The sequence below is a fragment of the Tachysurus fulvidraco genome, chromosome 2 (genome assembly GCF_022655615.1).
Source record: "Tachysurus fulvidraco isolate hzauxx_2018 chromosome 2, HZAU_PFXX_2.0, whole genome shotgun sequence".
NCBI lineage: Eukaryota > Metazoa > Chordata > Actinopteri > Siluriformes > Bagridae > Tachysurus > Tachysurus fulvidraco.
This window is the reverse complement of record NC_062519.1, coordinates 29,570,280-29,586,380: the sequence shown is the minus strand read 5'-3', so window position 1 is coordinate 29,586,380 and position 16,101 is coordinate 29,570,280. Positions and strand designations below refer to the sequence as shown.

At 35.9% G+C, this 16,101-nt stretch overlaps 3 protein-coding genes and 1 long non-coding RNA gene across 4 annotated transcripts; 2 read left to right on the top strand and 2 right to left on the bottom strand.

The window, feature by feature from the left end:
• Positions 1-365: 365 nt before the first annotated feature.
• Positions 366-3,832, top strand: spata1 (spermatogenesis associated 1). The gene is made up of 12 exons (XM_047807496.1): positions 366-404; positions 608-714; positions 991-1,108; positions 1,321-1,374; positions 1,467-1,809; positions 1,979-2,120; positions 2,200-2,260; positions 2,522-2,636; positions 2,724-2,849; positions 2,947-3,125; positions 3,510-3,608; positions 3,695-3,832. Exons 1-12 carry the CDS (start codon positions 366-368, stop codon positions 3,803-3,805), a joined length of 1,494 nt encoding a protein of 497 aa, XP_047663452.1. The 3' UTR covers positions 3,806-3,832.
• Positions 3,833-3,900: 68 nt separating this feature from the next.
• ctbs (chitobiase, di-N-acetyl-) lies at positions 3,901-6,917 on the bottom strand. Its single transcript, XM_027160495.2, has 7 exons — positions 6,754-6,917; positions 5,645-5,783; positions 5,346-5,554; positions 5,081-5,252; positions 4,904-5,001; positions 4,433-4,594; positions 3,901-4,343 (listed from the first exon to the last, which is right to left on the bottom strand). Exons 1-7 carry the CDS (start codon positions 6,865-6,867, stop codon positions 4,128-4,130), a joined length of 1,110 nt encoding a protein of 369 aa, XP_027016296.1. The 5' UTR covers positions 6,868-6,917; the 3' UTR covers positions 3,901-4,127.
• Positions 6,918-7,445: 528 nt separating this feature from the next.
• On the top strand, positions 7,446-8,309 carry LOC125140709. The gene is made up of 3 exons (XR_007139920.1): positions 7,446-7,503; positions 7,659-7,765; positions 7,873-8,309. It is a non-coding gene; the product is annotated as an uncharacterized LOC125140709 (long non-coding RNA).
• A 133-nt stretch (positions 8,310-8,442) lies between these two features.
• Positions 8,443-15,591, bottom strand: LOC113651656 (vitellogenin-like). The gene is made up of 27 exons (XM_027160502.2): positions 15,451-15,591; positions 15,299-15,319; positions 15,058-15,209; positions 14,717-14,968; positions 14,465-14,626; positions 14,231-14,379; positions 13,986-14,136; positions 13,698-13,855; positions 13,444-13,609; positions 13,232-13,357; positions 12,784-13,002; positions 12,487-12,704; positions 12,305-12,402; positions 12,085-12,209; positions 11,889-11,990; positions 11,661-11,792; positions 11,278-11,464; positions 11,085-11,187; positions 10,800-10,985; positions 10,400-10,656; positions 9,971-10,317; positions 9,673-9,717; positions 9,509-9,559; positions 9,205-9,408; positions 8,951-9,102; positions 8,720-8,858; positions 8,443-8,637 (listed from the first exon to the last, which is right to left on the bottom strand). The coding sequence occupies exons 1-27, from the start codon at positions 15,488-15,490 to the stop codon at positions 8,503-8,505; spliced, it is 4,077 nt and encodes a 1,358-aa protein (XP_027016303.2). The 5' UTR covers positions 15,491-15,591; the 3' UTR covers positions 8,443-8,502.
• Positions 15,592-16,101: the final 510 nt, after the last annotated feature.

Here is a 16,101-nt window from a genome sequence, read left to right as displayed (position 1 = left end):
AGAATAAATTCTTCATATAATCTTTATTATATATAATAGAAGTAGACGTACTACTAACATATTACAAAATTAATTTACATATTTAAATATTGTGTGCACAAAGTAGATTAAGTAAACATGTGGTTAGAATTCTGCTTCCTTCTGTCCACATGAATAAACCATTTGTGGCAAAAGAAAAACAAACAAAAACACTAAACAGGGACCATTAAATGAACTGCCACCGTTTGACTATACTTAGCACTCTCGCACGCCCACTTTGAGACAATGTGTAAAGAAGCTTCATTCAATAGCTGGTCAATCCCAACTGGTCACTGAATCTTGAAGGATTATCAGTTGCACTGAACTAAAGAAATAAAAATAACACAATGAACTGTTACGTGCGTGAGACAACCGCAACCTCAGAGGTATGTCATATTGTAGTAGCTAAAGCTTTTTTCATACATTTAAAAGCCTGAAAGTTTTTATTGTCTGTGCAATAATGTTTTATATTTGCCTACTAGATAATATAGAAATAATTTTCTTAATTGTTTAACTTGTTTAAACCGACATTTTTCTTTAAAAAAAGCACTTGCTTGTGTGGCATTAATCTGTGTAATGTTGGGAGCAGTGCGTGGAGCTCCATGTGTTTTTTGTCCCAGACGAGCAATGGAACTCGAGGTTGAATAAAGTGTCAGTCGAAGCCATAGACAGCTTCATATCGGCAGGATTCATCAGGCAAGAGAGAATACGAAACACATTTATCTAATGGATAATTTAATATTAATTAACATAGATGCATAGATTTCTAGATGGTCGTGTTGGTATGCATGATATTAGTTTATTTGTTTATTACATCACATAACATAACAACCTACTATTTTCAAAGCAAAATGTTATTACAGTTAAAGGATCCCTGGCTGGAACATACATTAGCAGAATCCTAATGTAAAATATTGTTTACATTTATCTCAAATCATTGTAGTGCAATCAGTTTTCATATTCATATTTCAGAGTGTATCCAGACATAAGCCTTAAAGCCATTAGACGAGAACTTCGGTCTTTGCTTGGACCTGAAAAGATCATGGACAGATATTGCTTCTTAAAATGTGTTGGTAGGAGCTTAGCAATGGTAAGTAGCCTGCAAAAATTATTTATATATATATATATATATATATATATATATATATATATATATATATATATATATATATATATACAGTTAGAACTTCACATTCATCAGTCTTGTCAGTTATTTGAAACCATATATTCATTTATTTGTTTAAAACAACACAAAGGATTTGATATTTTTAATACGTAATGTCTGGATTTGTTTTGTACCAGGTCAAAGCCAAACAAGAGAAAGACTTGAAAGCAAAATCCTTTGCTCCACCTTATGTAAGTATTTTTTCAAAATGAGTACCTGTGCATCTTTTGTCATACCATGGGAATTTATAATGCAATCCATTTTTACCATGCCCATATTTCAGTCCCCTTACCCAGAGCTCTACCTGCTGCCAGTTGAAGAAAATGTTAATAGCCTTTGCTCCAGGTCTCTAAGCTCAGACACTGTTATTTACAACACTGATTCTCAGACCTGTTACCCTCCTAGACCCATTTTTGCACCTGGCCAGACAAAAGAACCTACTAAATTCCCACTAATCAAACAAAAGCCCCAGCAGTATTTCCTAGCACAAAGTCTAGAAAATGAGAGTAGCTCCAGTTCCTTGGAGGAGAGAGAGGAAGACTCTTTAGGATGTGAAGACTCTGTGTGGACTGAAGCTCACAAAATGTGTGGGAATGTCCAAGAGGAGGTTGTGGCAAAGGAGCATAGTAAGTATCTATGTTCAGAAATAAGCAATTAAGTAAACTGTAGATATCATCTGAGTTAGTATATTAGGATACTATAATATTGATTTAATATTATTTTGAACATTAATTATCCAAAATATGCAGGTACAAAATGGAAGTAATTAATGCAATATAAAAAATTTTCATGCAGAAATGACCTGCATCAATCAAACATCAAAGAATACACAGAAAAATGAGATAAAGCCTTGCTACAAAGGAAATGTTACCAGAGATCCTGGAGTACAAGTTATGCTGGAAGTTCCAGATGCTGGGCTAATTCACTCTCAAGGAAGGTAATTGTGGTAGTAAAGGTAAATGTGCTGATCTGTTTCAGAAAAAAATGTAAACATCAATTTTCCACAACATTCTACAATTTAGGAAAGCTAAACTGTCTCCGACACTGAAGCCATCCAGAAAGAAACCAGGTGCTGAGGTAAGATATACTTGTTGAGATCATATTAACCTGAATTTCAAACAGCAATAAACATTCATGAACACATTTCTGAATAGTTCTCCCAGAATGCCTGGGAAGTCTTGTACTCATAAATGCCTGAACCTTATAAAGACACTATGACCTTTAGGGGCCAGCTAAAATTCCAGCAGGGTCACTTTCCTGTCCATTGTGCAATGAAGATGCATGAAAGGCTTTACAGCAGAAAGCGACTTTTTTGTTTTTGTTTGTTTTGTTTCACAGCTGGTCCGTGTGAGTAGAGCTGACACCTTAGTTACTGTTTTGTGTGATTCAGATCCTAATGCCCTTTCTCAGCCTGTGCATGTGCAAAAGATCAATCCAGAGCCTTCAACTAACAGTGAGCTGATGTGAAAAAATTCTATTTAATTTTAAATTTGAATAGAATATTTAAGATAAGTGAAATTAAATGCTGTTATTTACACAGGGGACGAGCTGCTGAAGGAAATTAGGCTGGTCAAAGAAGAGAGAAAAAAACTAGAAAGAACAAGACAAGAACTTCTGAGAAAGGGAAAAGAACTGCTAGCTTTGAATAGACACTACAGGAACCAAGGTATGAACAAGTTTTTAAAGGTTAATGACATTTTAATTTGGTAATAATGCACTATGAATATGTAAATCAGTTGATACTTGATTCACAAACACCCAAGCACGAGACAAGTGGAAGAGAAGGTATTTTGACACCAAAAAGGCCACAGCACCACTGGAAGAAACCTTGAAAAACCTTCGGCAGGAACTTGAGTCATTTTACAACAAACTGTTCCAGCAACTGCAAGCCAGAGATGGACGAAACAAACAAAGACGAGCAGGGAACCTCTCAAGCGCAAAGGTCAGCTATTCCACTTGCTCATTGGAAAACTGATGGGAAAACTGTAGTCTGTTGATCAGTAGATGGAGACAAACATTCTCTACCATTCTCTCTATTATAAAATGTGTCTGTGCTGTGTGTATAGTATTTGAAACTGAGGATAAATATATGGGGTGTATTATATAAAACTCAAATGATATAGCATTTGTTTCTAAATAGGGATGATAAAGAGGGAAGCCGTTTTACAATTTGGTCTATTTAAAAACCATTAAGCTGAGTCCCATAATTGTATAATTTAAAACCTACTAACATAGACCAGACCAACACCAATAACTCATTCATTCATTCATTTTCTACCACTTATCCGAACACCAATAACTAATACACTAATATACCTATTTGCAGAATGACCTGATAATTCAGATAATGACTGAAAGCTATGAAATAGACAACCTGAAGAAAAACATTGATGATGCCAAAATAAAACTTGATACAGAAATTAAGGTATGTAAATTATGGCATGTTATTCACATTCAGATTTGTCCCTGTACACAAAACTATAACTATAGTTTCTCTTTTTCCTATTTCAGATGAGGAATCAGGCTGCCTCTGAACTTCAAGCCTTGAAAGCAGAACTATTGCAGAAGAAGTCTCAGTGCTCATTCACTGGGCCTACCACAGACTCTGCTGATCTCGGATAAGCAGGATAAAATAGGCTTTTTCGTCACACCGCAATATATAAATGAACAAATTATACAATATGTCTGTTGCTTTAACATTCAATTCTCTAAATACGTGTCTTTAAAAAAAGATTTATTCACAGCTTTAAGATCACACTGAGAATCTTTGTATACATTGAAAAAATTAAATGCAAAAAATGTTGATATTTATTGAGTGAAGTCATTTAGATGGTGGGAATGCCTTATTTTTTTTTACTGACACACTGAAATCAAGTCTTAAGTAATCTCTTTGATTAGATCTGGGAAAAATGTTTTACTGGTTAGGAGGTTGCAGGTTGTAGTCTTATAGGAGATTGTCAGAGGTGTAAATTTTTTTAGGAATGAGTGCATTCCACATCTCAGCACTTTGCTGTTGGGCAACAGGGTCATCGCTGTAGTCAAGGAGATTTCCGTTCCACATGCCGATCCCTCTCAAACTCCGCTGTCCTACATAAACTGCCTTCAACGAAATGCTGTCCGGATCATCATACCACACCTGATGATTGTTCCCCTTGCCATCCTGTAGAATGTTAATTAAGAGGTGTTATAGGCCATTAAAATGACATTCAAAATTGTTGTTCAATATGTTTTGGTATTACTGCAATAGACCTTATAATTATAATAAGGAGCTAGTTGGATTTTATCCCACAGCCTCCCAGACGTGGAGCTATTGATTTGTTTCATTATAGTGCTGTAAGCGATTTGCTTTCCAGATGCATCACTACAAGGAGCTCCTCTAAAAGGCACTTTAGGAATTGTACAGATCCCCTCCTATAAGACAATAACAGAGATCAATAAATGATTTAAATATGCTTTACACTTGCATGTTTAAAAAACCAGAACAGAACAAAATAAATACATTATTTTACATACATGAAGTATCATTTAGGTTCATTAATCAATAATACATTGTATTTTATGGCAAATCACTTTGGTATAAGAAGTATAAAACATTTCTATATCTGCTATTATAGTAAAATAATGTAGGGAAATTTTCCTATAACAGCATGTCCAATCATCTTTTATTTATTAATTATATTCTTTTGTTCAAAGCAAGGATAAATTGTTATTATATTTTACCTTAGACAAATTCAGGCATGTGTAGTCATAGCCATACCATGGAACTCCCATCACTAGCTTTTTGGAATCTATTTTTAATCCCAGGTATTGATCATACCCTACAAGACAAAGCAAGAAGAATAATGAATAATTCTGCATTTACCCAGCATTCCTCAAAAACACAATTGTGTTTCTTACCTGTCAGTGTTTGATTTAAAGGTGCGTTTGCCATTGCAATGCATTCCCCCCAGATCTGACTCTGTTCATCATAAGACATGACAAAAACCAGGTCACAGGAATCTGCAATCGCTTTGTAGTCATAGCAGCGCTTATCGATGCACTTAGGTGACCAAGCCACATCGAACGAGACCTATGATTAATTATAAATAATATTACGTGTTAGCTGTTGAAATTATAGCTGATAAAGACATGTCATTTATGTTTCCTTTACATAACATTCTACCTGAGAGCCTGGAATTTCTTTATGAAATGTTTCTGTGGTCTCCCTGACAAGGGCCGTCAAAGCATAGTACTCAGGGGAAGACTCCTCTACAGCCTGCTCAATGTCAAGGTTTATGCCATCCATGAACTGGCTTTTAGCCAAATTGAGTTTTTCTGCAATCCAAGCTGTCCTATTGGTAGCATCCACAATATCTGAGAGAGGAACATCACCTGTGAAAGAATGACTTTGTTTTATTTTACACATATTAATTTGTCTTTGGTGCAGATTAATTTCCAATAAACAATAACAAAATACTCTACCTTTTAAAACAAGTCTAGCTCCTTTTGAATGAGCGTAACACATTAGCTCAGCATCATATTTTCCAAAAGCAGCAATTGTCGTCACATGGGACCAGTCATAAAATTTCCATGCCTTGCCCCCAACATCAAACACAAACACCTGTGGAAGAAAATAAAACGTGTACAAATACTGGGGTGGAGGTGTATGACATACTTTAAGCCACACAAGTATAGACAATTATTTTAATTGCAATACTTTATGAACCACTTATTTATAGACATTTATTGCATGTTCATGTGATGGAGCTTTTACTTCTTTCAAAGATTTAAAATTTCTCTTAAATCTCGGACTTGAAAATGTGTGAAATCATGTTATAAACAACTGTATTCTCAAATTTAATTAAAACATGTGTATGTGTATCTAATACACTATGTAACCCACAATGTGTCATCTTCTTTCTATCACGATCATAGACACTCCGTGTAGTAATCAGAAGCCAAATTGTCAGTACACTAATGAGACTAATTCTGACTTAATGCTCAAACGAGTTCTCTAATTACTCACTGAGCAGGTGAACAGCCGTGTAAATAATTTACATAGGATTAGCCTCAATCACATTCTAAGGTATGATTCCCGTGCGATCGTGTATACACACTGATGTATACACATTCATTTATGTATATCTCTAAATCACAACCCATCCTTAGCTAAACTTGACACATATAAATAACAGCACCACAAAACACAAGTATGACAGTTCAACTGTAAATCATTAAAATAACATGATGTTAACAGGGAAAGACACTTTATTTCATTAAAAAAATGAAAAAGAAAAAAAGCCTTCATTTGTAAAATACTTTACAGCATAGTAAATCTTTTACTGTATCTGTATACCAGCTTGATTTCGGGTCATGAGAGAGTGTTAATAGAGAGGAGACTAGTGATAGCATAGTGGTCCTTATGGTCAATGGCTTGCAAATAAAATCTAGAGGCAGCTAACATGTATATATATGGACATTGATAGATTTACATACATCATACATTTAAGTACTCAGTTCCCTGAAATGTTTTGCTGGCTCTGCATTGAGATGAACCCCTGATGTACAGTATAAAATGCAAAAATACTCACTTCGAACTCATGTTCATGCTGAACAGGACGACAGAGCTCCTCTTGTACACACGGACATACTGCTGACGACCCTGAAACAGTTAAAGCGACCACGATCGACACAAACGACCACATCTCCACCGGCAATAATCACGAGACACATAGACGTGTATTTACTTCCTCAATATGGTGCGCGAGAAGGACAAGTTTGTACGTGACTGGGAACTGTTAGCATTATGTCCATTAAACTGTTTTTAGCATATGAACAGTGCATTAAAAATATGATTCATTTTGTAATAATAAAAAAAGTACCTTATACATAACAATTATTATACTTACCTGTTTTGGACCGTTTCCGTGTTAAAATTTAGAATATGTTAATACTAATTACTAATTTACAGTAAATTGTGTAAAATAAACAAAACAAAACAAACTTGAATTTAAACGCTGCTTTGCTAACATATTACAAGTACTGTTTTAATTTTAGCTGAACCAAATAATTTCATAGTGAGAGCAGTGTTTTGATTTTCACTATGTTTGCATTATGTTTGACATATGTTTTACATGTAAGGCACTGATAGCCTGGTTATCATTTTAAATGATTTGAGTCATAAATACTTTCTTTTATATTTGTGTCTGTATAAATATTTATGGAGAATTTACTTTGTTGGCACTCCGTCCAGGGTGTATCCTGCCTCGATGCCCGATGACGCCTGAGATAGGCACAGGCTCCCCGTGACCCGAGAAGTTCGGATAAGCGGTAGAAAATGAGTGAGTGAGATGAGAATTTACTTTGTTTAAAATATGTTCAGTGGATTTATATGCTGTTCTTTTTTAACACTATACACCACAGAGTGCTTTATGTTTCCCCAATTAGAAAGTGTAACTAATTGAGGTTCTTAAACAGTAGGTACCTGTTTTGATAGATTTAAGGGTTTCTGGGCTTATCCGGTGTAAAGGGCAAGAAAAAGGAATGTAGGAGTATTCGCACACGGTACGAAAAAAGGTGCAGATCAAGAGACATGATCGTGAAGTAAGTACATAAGTTTATTTAAGTTATTTTAGGAAACTTTCACAGACATTTTGTGTAAAGGCCCAGAGTTTTCAGCAGATAACTGAGCTCTACTGATTACTGTCTAGAAAGACTGTGCTGTAAAGGACGCTGAAGAATTGCGGGAAAAGATACCTAATGAGGCCACAAATCTTCAACAGCATGCGACTGAGCATTGCTATTTTATTTTTATGTTTATTCAGGACATGTTTGTCACAGAACAATGCAATCATTGTCACTTTTAATTTTGTATTAGATTTTTTTGTATTAGTTTTTAATTTTTTTTTTTTTAAATTCACTTTTAATTTTGTATCATAAAAACTGACTGCTGTGCTGCCATTGGAGATTTGAGGTTTTAAACAACTTACACATAACAATAAAGTTTGTAGTATTAGAATGCGGTTCAACATTTTTTTTTAATCACTGGAGATGATGCACATAACATGTGTTTTATAGATATTTGTAGATTAGATATTTGGGTTTGAGATCAAGAGATTAACATGAGATTTGTATATTTATGGTACATGCAGGAAGTTTCCAGGCTTTTGATCATGTTGATACATTAAGTTTAAATTTAAAACTGAGTTTGAGCTGAAATGATAAATAATGCACTTTTAACCATACCACACATAGTTTAAAGAAACACACTTGAAAATATATTTTGCCTTTTAGATGCTCTTTATTTATTTAATTAAATTCCATATTTATTATTAAATAAGTCAACTTGCGCGAACATCATTTAGCCATTTCTCAACAATAGCCTGAATGTCAAAATTCTTGAGAGCTGGTATGGTTCCATCTTGTTCAATGGGCAGGCTAATAGGAAGAGGCATAGCAAGCTGGGACAAAGTCATCTAGAAGGGCAAAGCACATGTTAAAAAATGTTAAATATGTATTTACAAGTATTAAACTATGCAAAGACGTAATCCTTCTTACCTTTGGCATTCGCAAAAGGATGTTGAGAGACTTTTGAGTGGGTAGAGCAATAATAAGGTTGACTTCCCTGTTGTTATTATTAGCTCTATCAACATTAACTCCAATCAAGGGAGCAACATATGTTATGTACTCCATTGCCCTGTTGGTTGAACAATGAGAGTCATTGCATTTCTAAAATTACTTTCAGCAGACTGCAGTAGATTCGCAGCTCTGATCTTTTTTACATAGTACCTCTTGACATAGGGGATAGCAATAGTTAGGATTCTTGGTTCTTTGTTCCAGCCCCATTCCAAATGAGCAGCAGGATGTGCCTCATGCATACCAGTTTCAGCCTTGACAGTTACAGAATATTCCTGGCACTGCTCACCAATGGCAAACCTGGCCTAATAGAAGAGTTCTTGCTCAGTGCAAATAACAAAACCTTAGATTATACATTAGACAGTGTTTTAAAACACTTCTCTTAAGAAACGTCTGTAGCAACTCACAGCAACTTTATGCTTGCTTGGAAGTATAGCATCAGCACATATCTTCAGTTTGTGATTCTCAGCAATAGAAGCAAACACAACCTGTACTCTTGAAGTGGGCTTGTCCAAGTAAGCAGCAATTTGGTATCCCAGCTTGCGGTCAGCTTTAATTGCACGAGCAATGATAGCAAAAGCAGGAGGAACAGAATCTCCAAGAAGTTTAGCCTGAAATTGTGAACAAGAAACTTTTTTTTACATAAACAGTAACACCAATGTCTGGGTGTCTAGTAAAATGTCTATTAATTAATGCCATATGTTATTTTACCTGTCTCTGTATGGCCTCAATGCTAGATGCACTGCTGGCTTTTGACAGAGCCTGAGGGACCAAGTACTAAAATAAATACTTTTTTAAAAGTAAATATTAATACTTATTGTAGTGCCTAAAATATTTAACAGACCACATTTTAAAGGGATTCTTTGGGGAATTACCTGATCTTTATAGAACTTCTGGAACTGACCATATGAATTATTGTTCTAGAAAGAAACATTAAATAAGTAATTTCACCAATGAACAATATATGAAATATGAAATACAAGAAACTATACTTTAGCATTTAAAAGATAATTTGAGTTGAGCAAAAGCAAAACGAAACAAAAAATTGTTAATATTGTTTTTGTACTTTGCACATGAAGGCTGTAGCAGCTCAAGCAGTTTTTCTGCCCATGGAATATAGTGGATTAAGTATCAGGCATCCTTTCTAACAACAGTGAGATAAGGAAATCTTACCTTGGTCACATGAGCACTGGAAGAACTCCTACTGCTGCTGCTGGCACTAGTGCTGCTGCTGACACTCCTGCTGCTAGCACTCCGGCTGCTGCTTGCTCTCCTGCTCCTGCTGCTGGCACTCCTGCTGCTGCTAGCACTTTGACTGCTGCTGGCAGAGGATGAGGAGCTGATGGAGCTGGAATTACGATTCCTCAGTCCAGTCTCCAGAAGTTCTCTCAGTTTCAACAGGATGGTACTTTCTTCAGGATTTCCAGAATCAACAAGACTGATTTCTTTCCTAAGCTTCTCAGCTGCCTCAGGGCCAACTTGCACCTCAAGTTCCAGTCTTTCTAGTGCAGGACTATCACCTGAAGCAGAAACAATATAATGTTACTGTTAAATCTTATCTGAATTTTGTTGTAATCAATTCTTGCTGACATTTCTAATTACCTCTTGCCACTGAAATTTTAGCTGAGTGTTGTCCAACAATATAATACAGAGGATTTAACTCCATGAAGCCAGCATTCTGGGAGGCAAACTCAAGACATCCTTTGATGTTAATATAAGGACAATAACTACACAAGGACTTCTGAACTGAAGCAGGTATCAACCTTTCCACAGCATCAGAGGGCACTGGAGGTGCCAGAGATACAACTCTCTCATTGGGGAGCTCCTCAATGTTTCTGGCCACAGCAACGGTCTCAAAGCTGAGGAAATTATTCAGTTAAATTGCTTGGTTTTTTCTGTTACTTTATTTTGTCAGTTACTTTATCAGCTTTCACAAGAATTCAAAGTATTTATTTTCATTTAGAAGGTAAGTGTTTTATTTGCTTTTTTATTTTTCTCTTACCTTGCAGCAACAATATGATCTGGAGTAGCAACAGGCAGAACCTCCAGCTTTACATTGCCCTTTGGAAGGTCAGCTCTTATATCCAGTTTTCCTGGTAAAACAGTGTGTATCTTTCCTCTGGCCATAACAGCAGCCTGAATCAAGGCAGTATTCACTCCAATTACAGCAAAAGTCTGGATGGCAACGCTAAAAGCAAAAGAAGGTTCCTATAATGCCACATAGTTTTCCCAGCTCTATAAGACCTTGAAAAAGTCTATCTGTAAGTTTTTGATTTTGAAAGTGTACCTTGGTCTAGCCTCAGCTTGCAACTGGAAATCAGTCTTCATCAACTGATCAAGAGAGAGAGTCTCTGGATGCTCAGATAAAGGAGGGGTAATAGTTGCCTTAACTAAAATAATGAATGAAAATATGTTTGTCAAAAAGATGAATATTTGATTTTTTTTTTACTAATAAGTTACTTTTTCGAGGATAGCCATACCATTGAGATTTGCAGTAGCAACAGCAGCAGTGTAATAACCAATCTCCATTGGTAAACCAAGAGAACTAGGCAAAATACGACGCACTTCAGCTGCCAGCAGGGGTTTGGCATACTGGAAGGCAATACCTTTCTGCAATGCCTTAACAGCCTCTTTCAGCATTTCACGTGGATGTGGTCCAGTAGCAATCTGTAGATATTTTACAAACTTATTATGAAATATTGCACTATGGAATATTTTGGAGAATTTTTTTAAAGATGTTCAAACACAAGCTAAAAGTAATACTTATTATTAATCTTATATTTAGTTGAATAAAATAATTATACCCTTTATAAGTGTTTAAAGAATTAGGATAAGTATATTAAATGATTGAAAATTAAAATACCTGTGCTGCTTGTTCAATGATGAATTTTATGAAGGTTTTGTCAATGTTGGCAAAAGCAATTTCCTGTCCAAGAACTTTGACAAAGATGGAGGCCAATGGTTGATTTGTTGGCAAAGACTTCCAGTCCATCAGCTTGGAATTCAAAGAGAGGTAGGGCATACAGTTTAAAAAATGTAGATATATTTTCCTAATGGTAAAAGAATAAAATTAATGTTAAAGATAACTTACAGCCTTAAAGGTGCGTTTTATTTTAGTGATGTGATCAGCATTGTCTTCTGCTGCAGGAGTCTTCTGTAGGGATTCTTGGAGTCCTTCAGTTCTCACACCAACCTGTTTGGAAGAAATTAATGAATGGAAGTGCCTGTGGTAGAAAAAAATATAATCTTAATGAATTGAAAGATATTGTAAAAATGCATATTTCTACCTCAAGAACATCAGCAGCAGCACCAGCCAGGTAGGCTCGTGCTTTAGTTATTATGGCTCTGGGCAAGATGGTGGTAGCATCATTAATCAAGTAAGCAGTACCAGCAGCACCAACCATGAGAGGAGCTTTTAACAGAAATAAAATATAAAGTGAATGTATTTCTTTCAGTAACATATAACATATAAGATGTTATACAATGAAAAAACATAGTGAAACATACAGCTGTAGAGATCAAAATGGATGGCTGTACTAAAACGGTAGCTCAGTCTGTCCAGTTTGGGGCTCAACATCCTGATGGCAACATTTGCTGCAGCAGCCCTGCAATATCAGAGAAAATGATTACTTTTAGCCTTGGCTTACACTTCTGAAGTAACTGTTCTATAACATAAAGTGTATTCTTACACATGCATATAATCAGGGGCCATGCTTCTGGTCAAAGACTTAATGTGAGAATAAGCAAAACTGACGACATGCATGTTGGTCTCCTTCTCTAAAGCACCAGCAACAGTTGCCAAAAGGGCTACAGACGGTTTGGTCTCAAACAGCACAATACATGCAACCATGCGCAGTTCAGGATGGAGTGCCTTGTCCATGAAAAGTTGCATTGCCACTGGCTGAACCTACAACAAATAAAATGTTTAAGATGCTTGAACAGTCACCCATAACAACAGCTGTTTTAACACATCATCACATACTGACCATCTTTGGCTCATTCTTGGCAATGTTCCTAAGAGCCAAGATAGCATCAATCTGGACCTTTAGGGGAACGGAAGCAGCAGCACTTCCAAATCCAGGCAGGAGTTTCATGATGGTTTTAAGGCTGGCAGGGTGGCCGGCATTGCCCATAACTTTAAGAGCCAGTGTGATTTCAGGAATGGCAGCCTTGGAAATAGCTTCGGTAGCCCTCTCATGGATCGGCTAATAATGAAAGTTTAGATTTAGTTTTAGTTTTTTTATTTAGTTCACTCATTTCACTGATCATATGAAAATTAACTTATAACTGTAACCTTATTTGTACTCTTGTCTGAAAGCCAAGTAAATTAGAGAGGGAGAAAGCATACAACATAGCATACAAGACCTTTTAAGGAGTAATTATTATATTGCTGAAATTGCTTAAACAAATTTAAATGAACAGACAGGCATTTACCCTCAAGAGATCAGCAGGACATGTAGGAACTTCAGAACAGTATTTTGCAATCATGGAACCATAGCCTAGCATGATAACTTCACGCAGCACTGGAATATTTTTGACTTTGGGGTTCGAAGCCAAATTCTGTTTGATGAGGAAAAGATTAAAATGTCATAGCTTTAAACACAGTTTTTCTGGACAAATACTTTATATGAAAGACGTCCACTCACAGCAATGAGGTGAATAGCATCTGGATTAGCTGTGGCCATGTGCAAAGCAACCAGAAGGGTCTGAGTGAGTTCAGGGACAGTGAGCTCATCAGCTTGAAACTTCTCCTTGATGAATCTCAAGGCTACTGTTGTACCCACTACAGGAAGTGCATCCAAAATCCATCGCCTGCCGCAAAAAGGATTTTAAAAAATCAAATAAACTTTACTTTAAACATTACTCTGTTTTACTTTATGGTCATTTTTTACATCCTCACCTGTGAACAGGTTTGGTCTTGTACTGAGCCCAGATGGCTTCAGTATTCTCCAAAGTAGCTACACGCATGAGTTGGACAAGCTGGACAAACTTCAGAGGAGCATCCTCATGAGCCATAACCATGTTGTTTGTAACCAGATGCTGCAAGACCTCTACAATCTGTAAGAGAATAAAAGTTCTTGGGTTCTTGATAGTGGAAACTACAGTGAATGATTGTATTGAAAATAATCTGAAGGATTGTATTAAAAAAGTGAATGATTGTATTAAAAATAAACTAATAAACTAATACCTGGGCCTGTGCATTATTGATATTTAGCAGTTGAATGGGGGTTTGAAGAATCTCAGTTGCAAATTCATACTGCAGGGATCCACGGTTCAAGTACTCACCCACATGGGGAGCAACAGGGGCATTCTGCACTTCCAGTAAATTCAGCATTTGCCTGAAATGAGAAATGTCACAGAATTATTGAATTTTTCTTGTAAAAAATATATATGAATTATACAATTCTATAAATATAAGAGTATAAATCATACTTGGCTCTCATTTGAGCTGCTCCAGTTTGTGTATTTAAGAGTGAGAACTCATGAACTTCTTCAACTGTAGCCTCAGAAACCAGAGCACCTGTATCAGTGGGCTTCATGATGTAGCTGAATGTTGCAGTCCCAGTCAGACTCTTCAGCCTCTGTGATGAGGAAATTACACTAACAAGTTGTTGAAATTGTTACTTTACCTTGAAGAGACAGATCATATATAGCTTTAGAAATTACCTGCTGGCATTCAACACAGGTTTCAGTGTAAGCTAAACCAATATCCTTTATGACTCTTTCGTGGCAGTTGGTCAGGTCTTTGGACTTTCTCACAGCAATCTGATGGGTCTTTTCATCCTCACTGATCATGTAGTGGGTCTTGCAGACTCCGTGAGTTCCAGCCTTTGAGAATGAAAAAGATTTAGCTAATATGCCAAGTATTGGATTTAGCTAATACAAATTCTACTGGTAATAATTATCACTCAGGTTTACCTCATGCAGCTCATACACATTCTGTGTGTTCTTGAGGTTGAGCTGAAGAATGTTGAGGATACCTCTGTGCAGATTCAGAACAGTAGCAGAGACTCCAGCAGGGGCAAATATTTTACCTACCACACCATTAGCATACTCATATTTGATAGGAATTACCAGTTGAGCATTTAGTGCTGAGGTGAGCTTTGTTGCAGGAACAAAAGAATCCTGGGGCCAGACGCCAGTGTACTGAAAGAGCTGAGGATCTGAGAGCTGTGGGTAAAATAATTCTACATTTAGTTCATGTTATAGGCTAACCATGCATGTCTTTCTTGTTGACAACATCTGTGTCATAAATTTACCTTCATGAGGAAGGTATTCTGTGCTACAGCACTGATGAGAACCTTGCTGCTGACTTTTACACCAGCCTTGGCCAGACCCTCCTGAGGCAGACCTCCCAATAACAAACCCTCATACTTGTACACAAAGGTCTTTCCTGCAGCAAACTCTGGAACTGATTTTATTGGAGAAAATTCATAATGTCATGATGTGTTACATTACTATTGTAATGTTTCTTTATTTTTTAAAGAAAACTTTACTTACCAAGGTTGATCTGATGACTCGCTAAACAAAAAAGAAAAATATTACACCATAGTTATATTATAAAAACTTTCATCCTAGTAAATGGTATTTATTCCTTTCTAGCAAATAAAATCACTATGACATCTAAATATTAAATTTAAAAGATGACTTACCCACAAGGGCCAGAGTCAAGGCAAGCACAACAGCTCTCATGGCTGGTGGTTTGTGATGACCGCACAAAGAGACTGGCTATTTATTGTAAATTATTTGCTGACAAAAGTCACTTCAAAATAGATCATTAACTCATCCCTAAATATTTTAATGTACATGTTTCTCAATCTGTTTGGTCAACCCAGCAATCATTTTGGGGCAGGTTGCTCCCCTATCATGTCATGTCAGAGCTAATGTACAAGTTCCATGCTTTTTAAAAATAATAAATAAATAAATAAATAATATAAATAAATGAATGAATAAATAAATAAATGTAATAAAATTGAAGTTGAGGTTTTTTTCCCCCAAAACTAACACATTCAAACAAGTGAAAGAATTAATTATTTAAGCAAATGGTTTTGGGTACTTTCTATTTTGTCACAAAAACCAATTTGTTACATTTTTAGCAGAAAATTTAAAATAATCACTAAACTGATATTTCTGTAATAATTGCTGAACCTTAACCCTAAACCTTAACCAACAATATTTCATAATATAATAGGAAAAACAAATGCCATAACCTGGTGCAGTGTGACCTCAACCTCACTATGGACTTTGAATCTGTACCTTAAACTGATTTTGCAAATCTCTTGTAATTTTTTGTAGTATTAGAT

Coding starts and splice junctions, on each gene's coding strand:
- spata1 (XM_047807496.1), top strand. CDS start 366: ATGAACTGTTACGTGCGTGAGACAACCGCAACCTCAGAG. Junction 715..990: donor ATATCGGCAGGATTCATCAG/GCAAGAGAGAAT, acceptor TTCATATTTCAG/AGTGTATCCAGACATAAGCC. Junction 2,850..2,946: donor TAGACACTACAGGAACCAAG/GTATGAACAAGT, acceptor CAAACACCCAAG/CACGAGACAAGTGGAAGAGA.
- ctbs (XM_027160495.2), bottom strand. CDS start 6,867: ATGTGGTCGTTTGTGTCGATCGTGGTCGCTTTAACTGTTTCAGGGTCG. Junction 5,253..5,345: donor AAGAAATTCCAGGCTCTCAG/GTAGAATGTTAT, acceptor AATTAATCATAG/GTCTCGTTCGATGTGGCTTG. Junction 4,595..4,903: donor CATGCCTGAATTTGTCTAAG/GTAAAATATAAT, acceptor ATTGTCTTATAG/GAGGGGATCTGTACAATTCC.
- LOC113651656 (XM_027160502.2), bottom strand. CDS start 15,490: ATGAGAGCTGTTGTGCTTGCCTTGACTCTGGCCCTTGTGG. Junction 14,627..14,716: donor ATGTGTATGAGCTGCATGAG/GTAAACCTGAGT, acceptor TCATTCTCAAAG/GCTGGAACTCACGGAGTCTG. Junction 10,657..10,799: donor GATCATATTGTTGCTGCAAG/GTAAGAGAAAAA, acceptor TAATTTCCTCAG/CTTTGAGACCGTTGCTGTGG.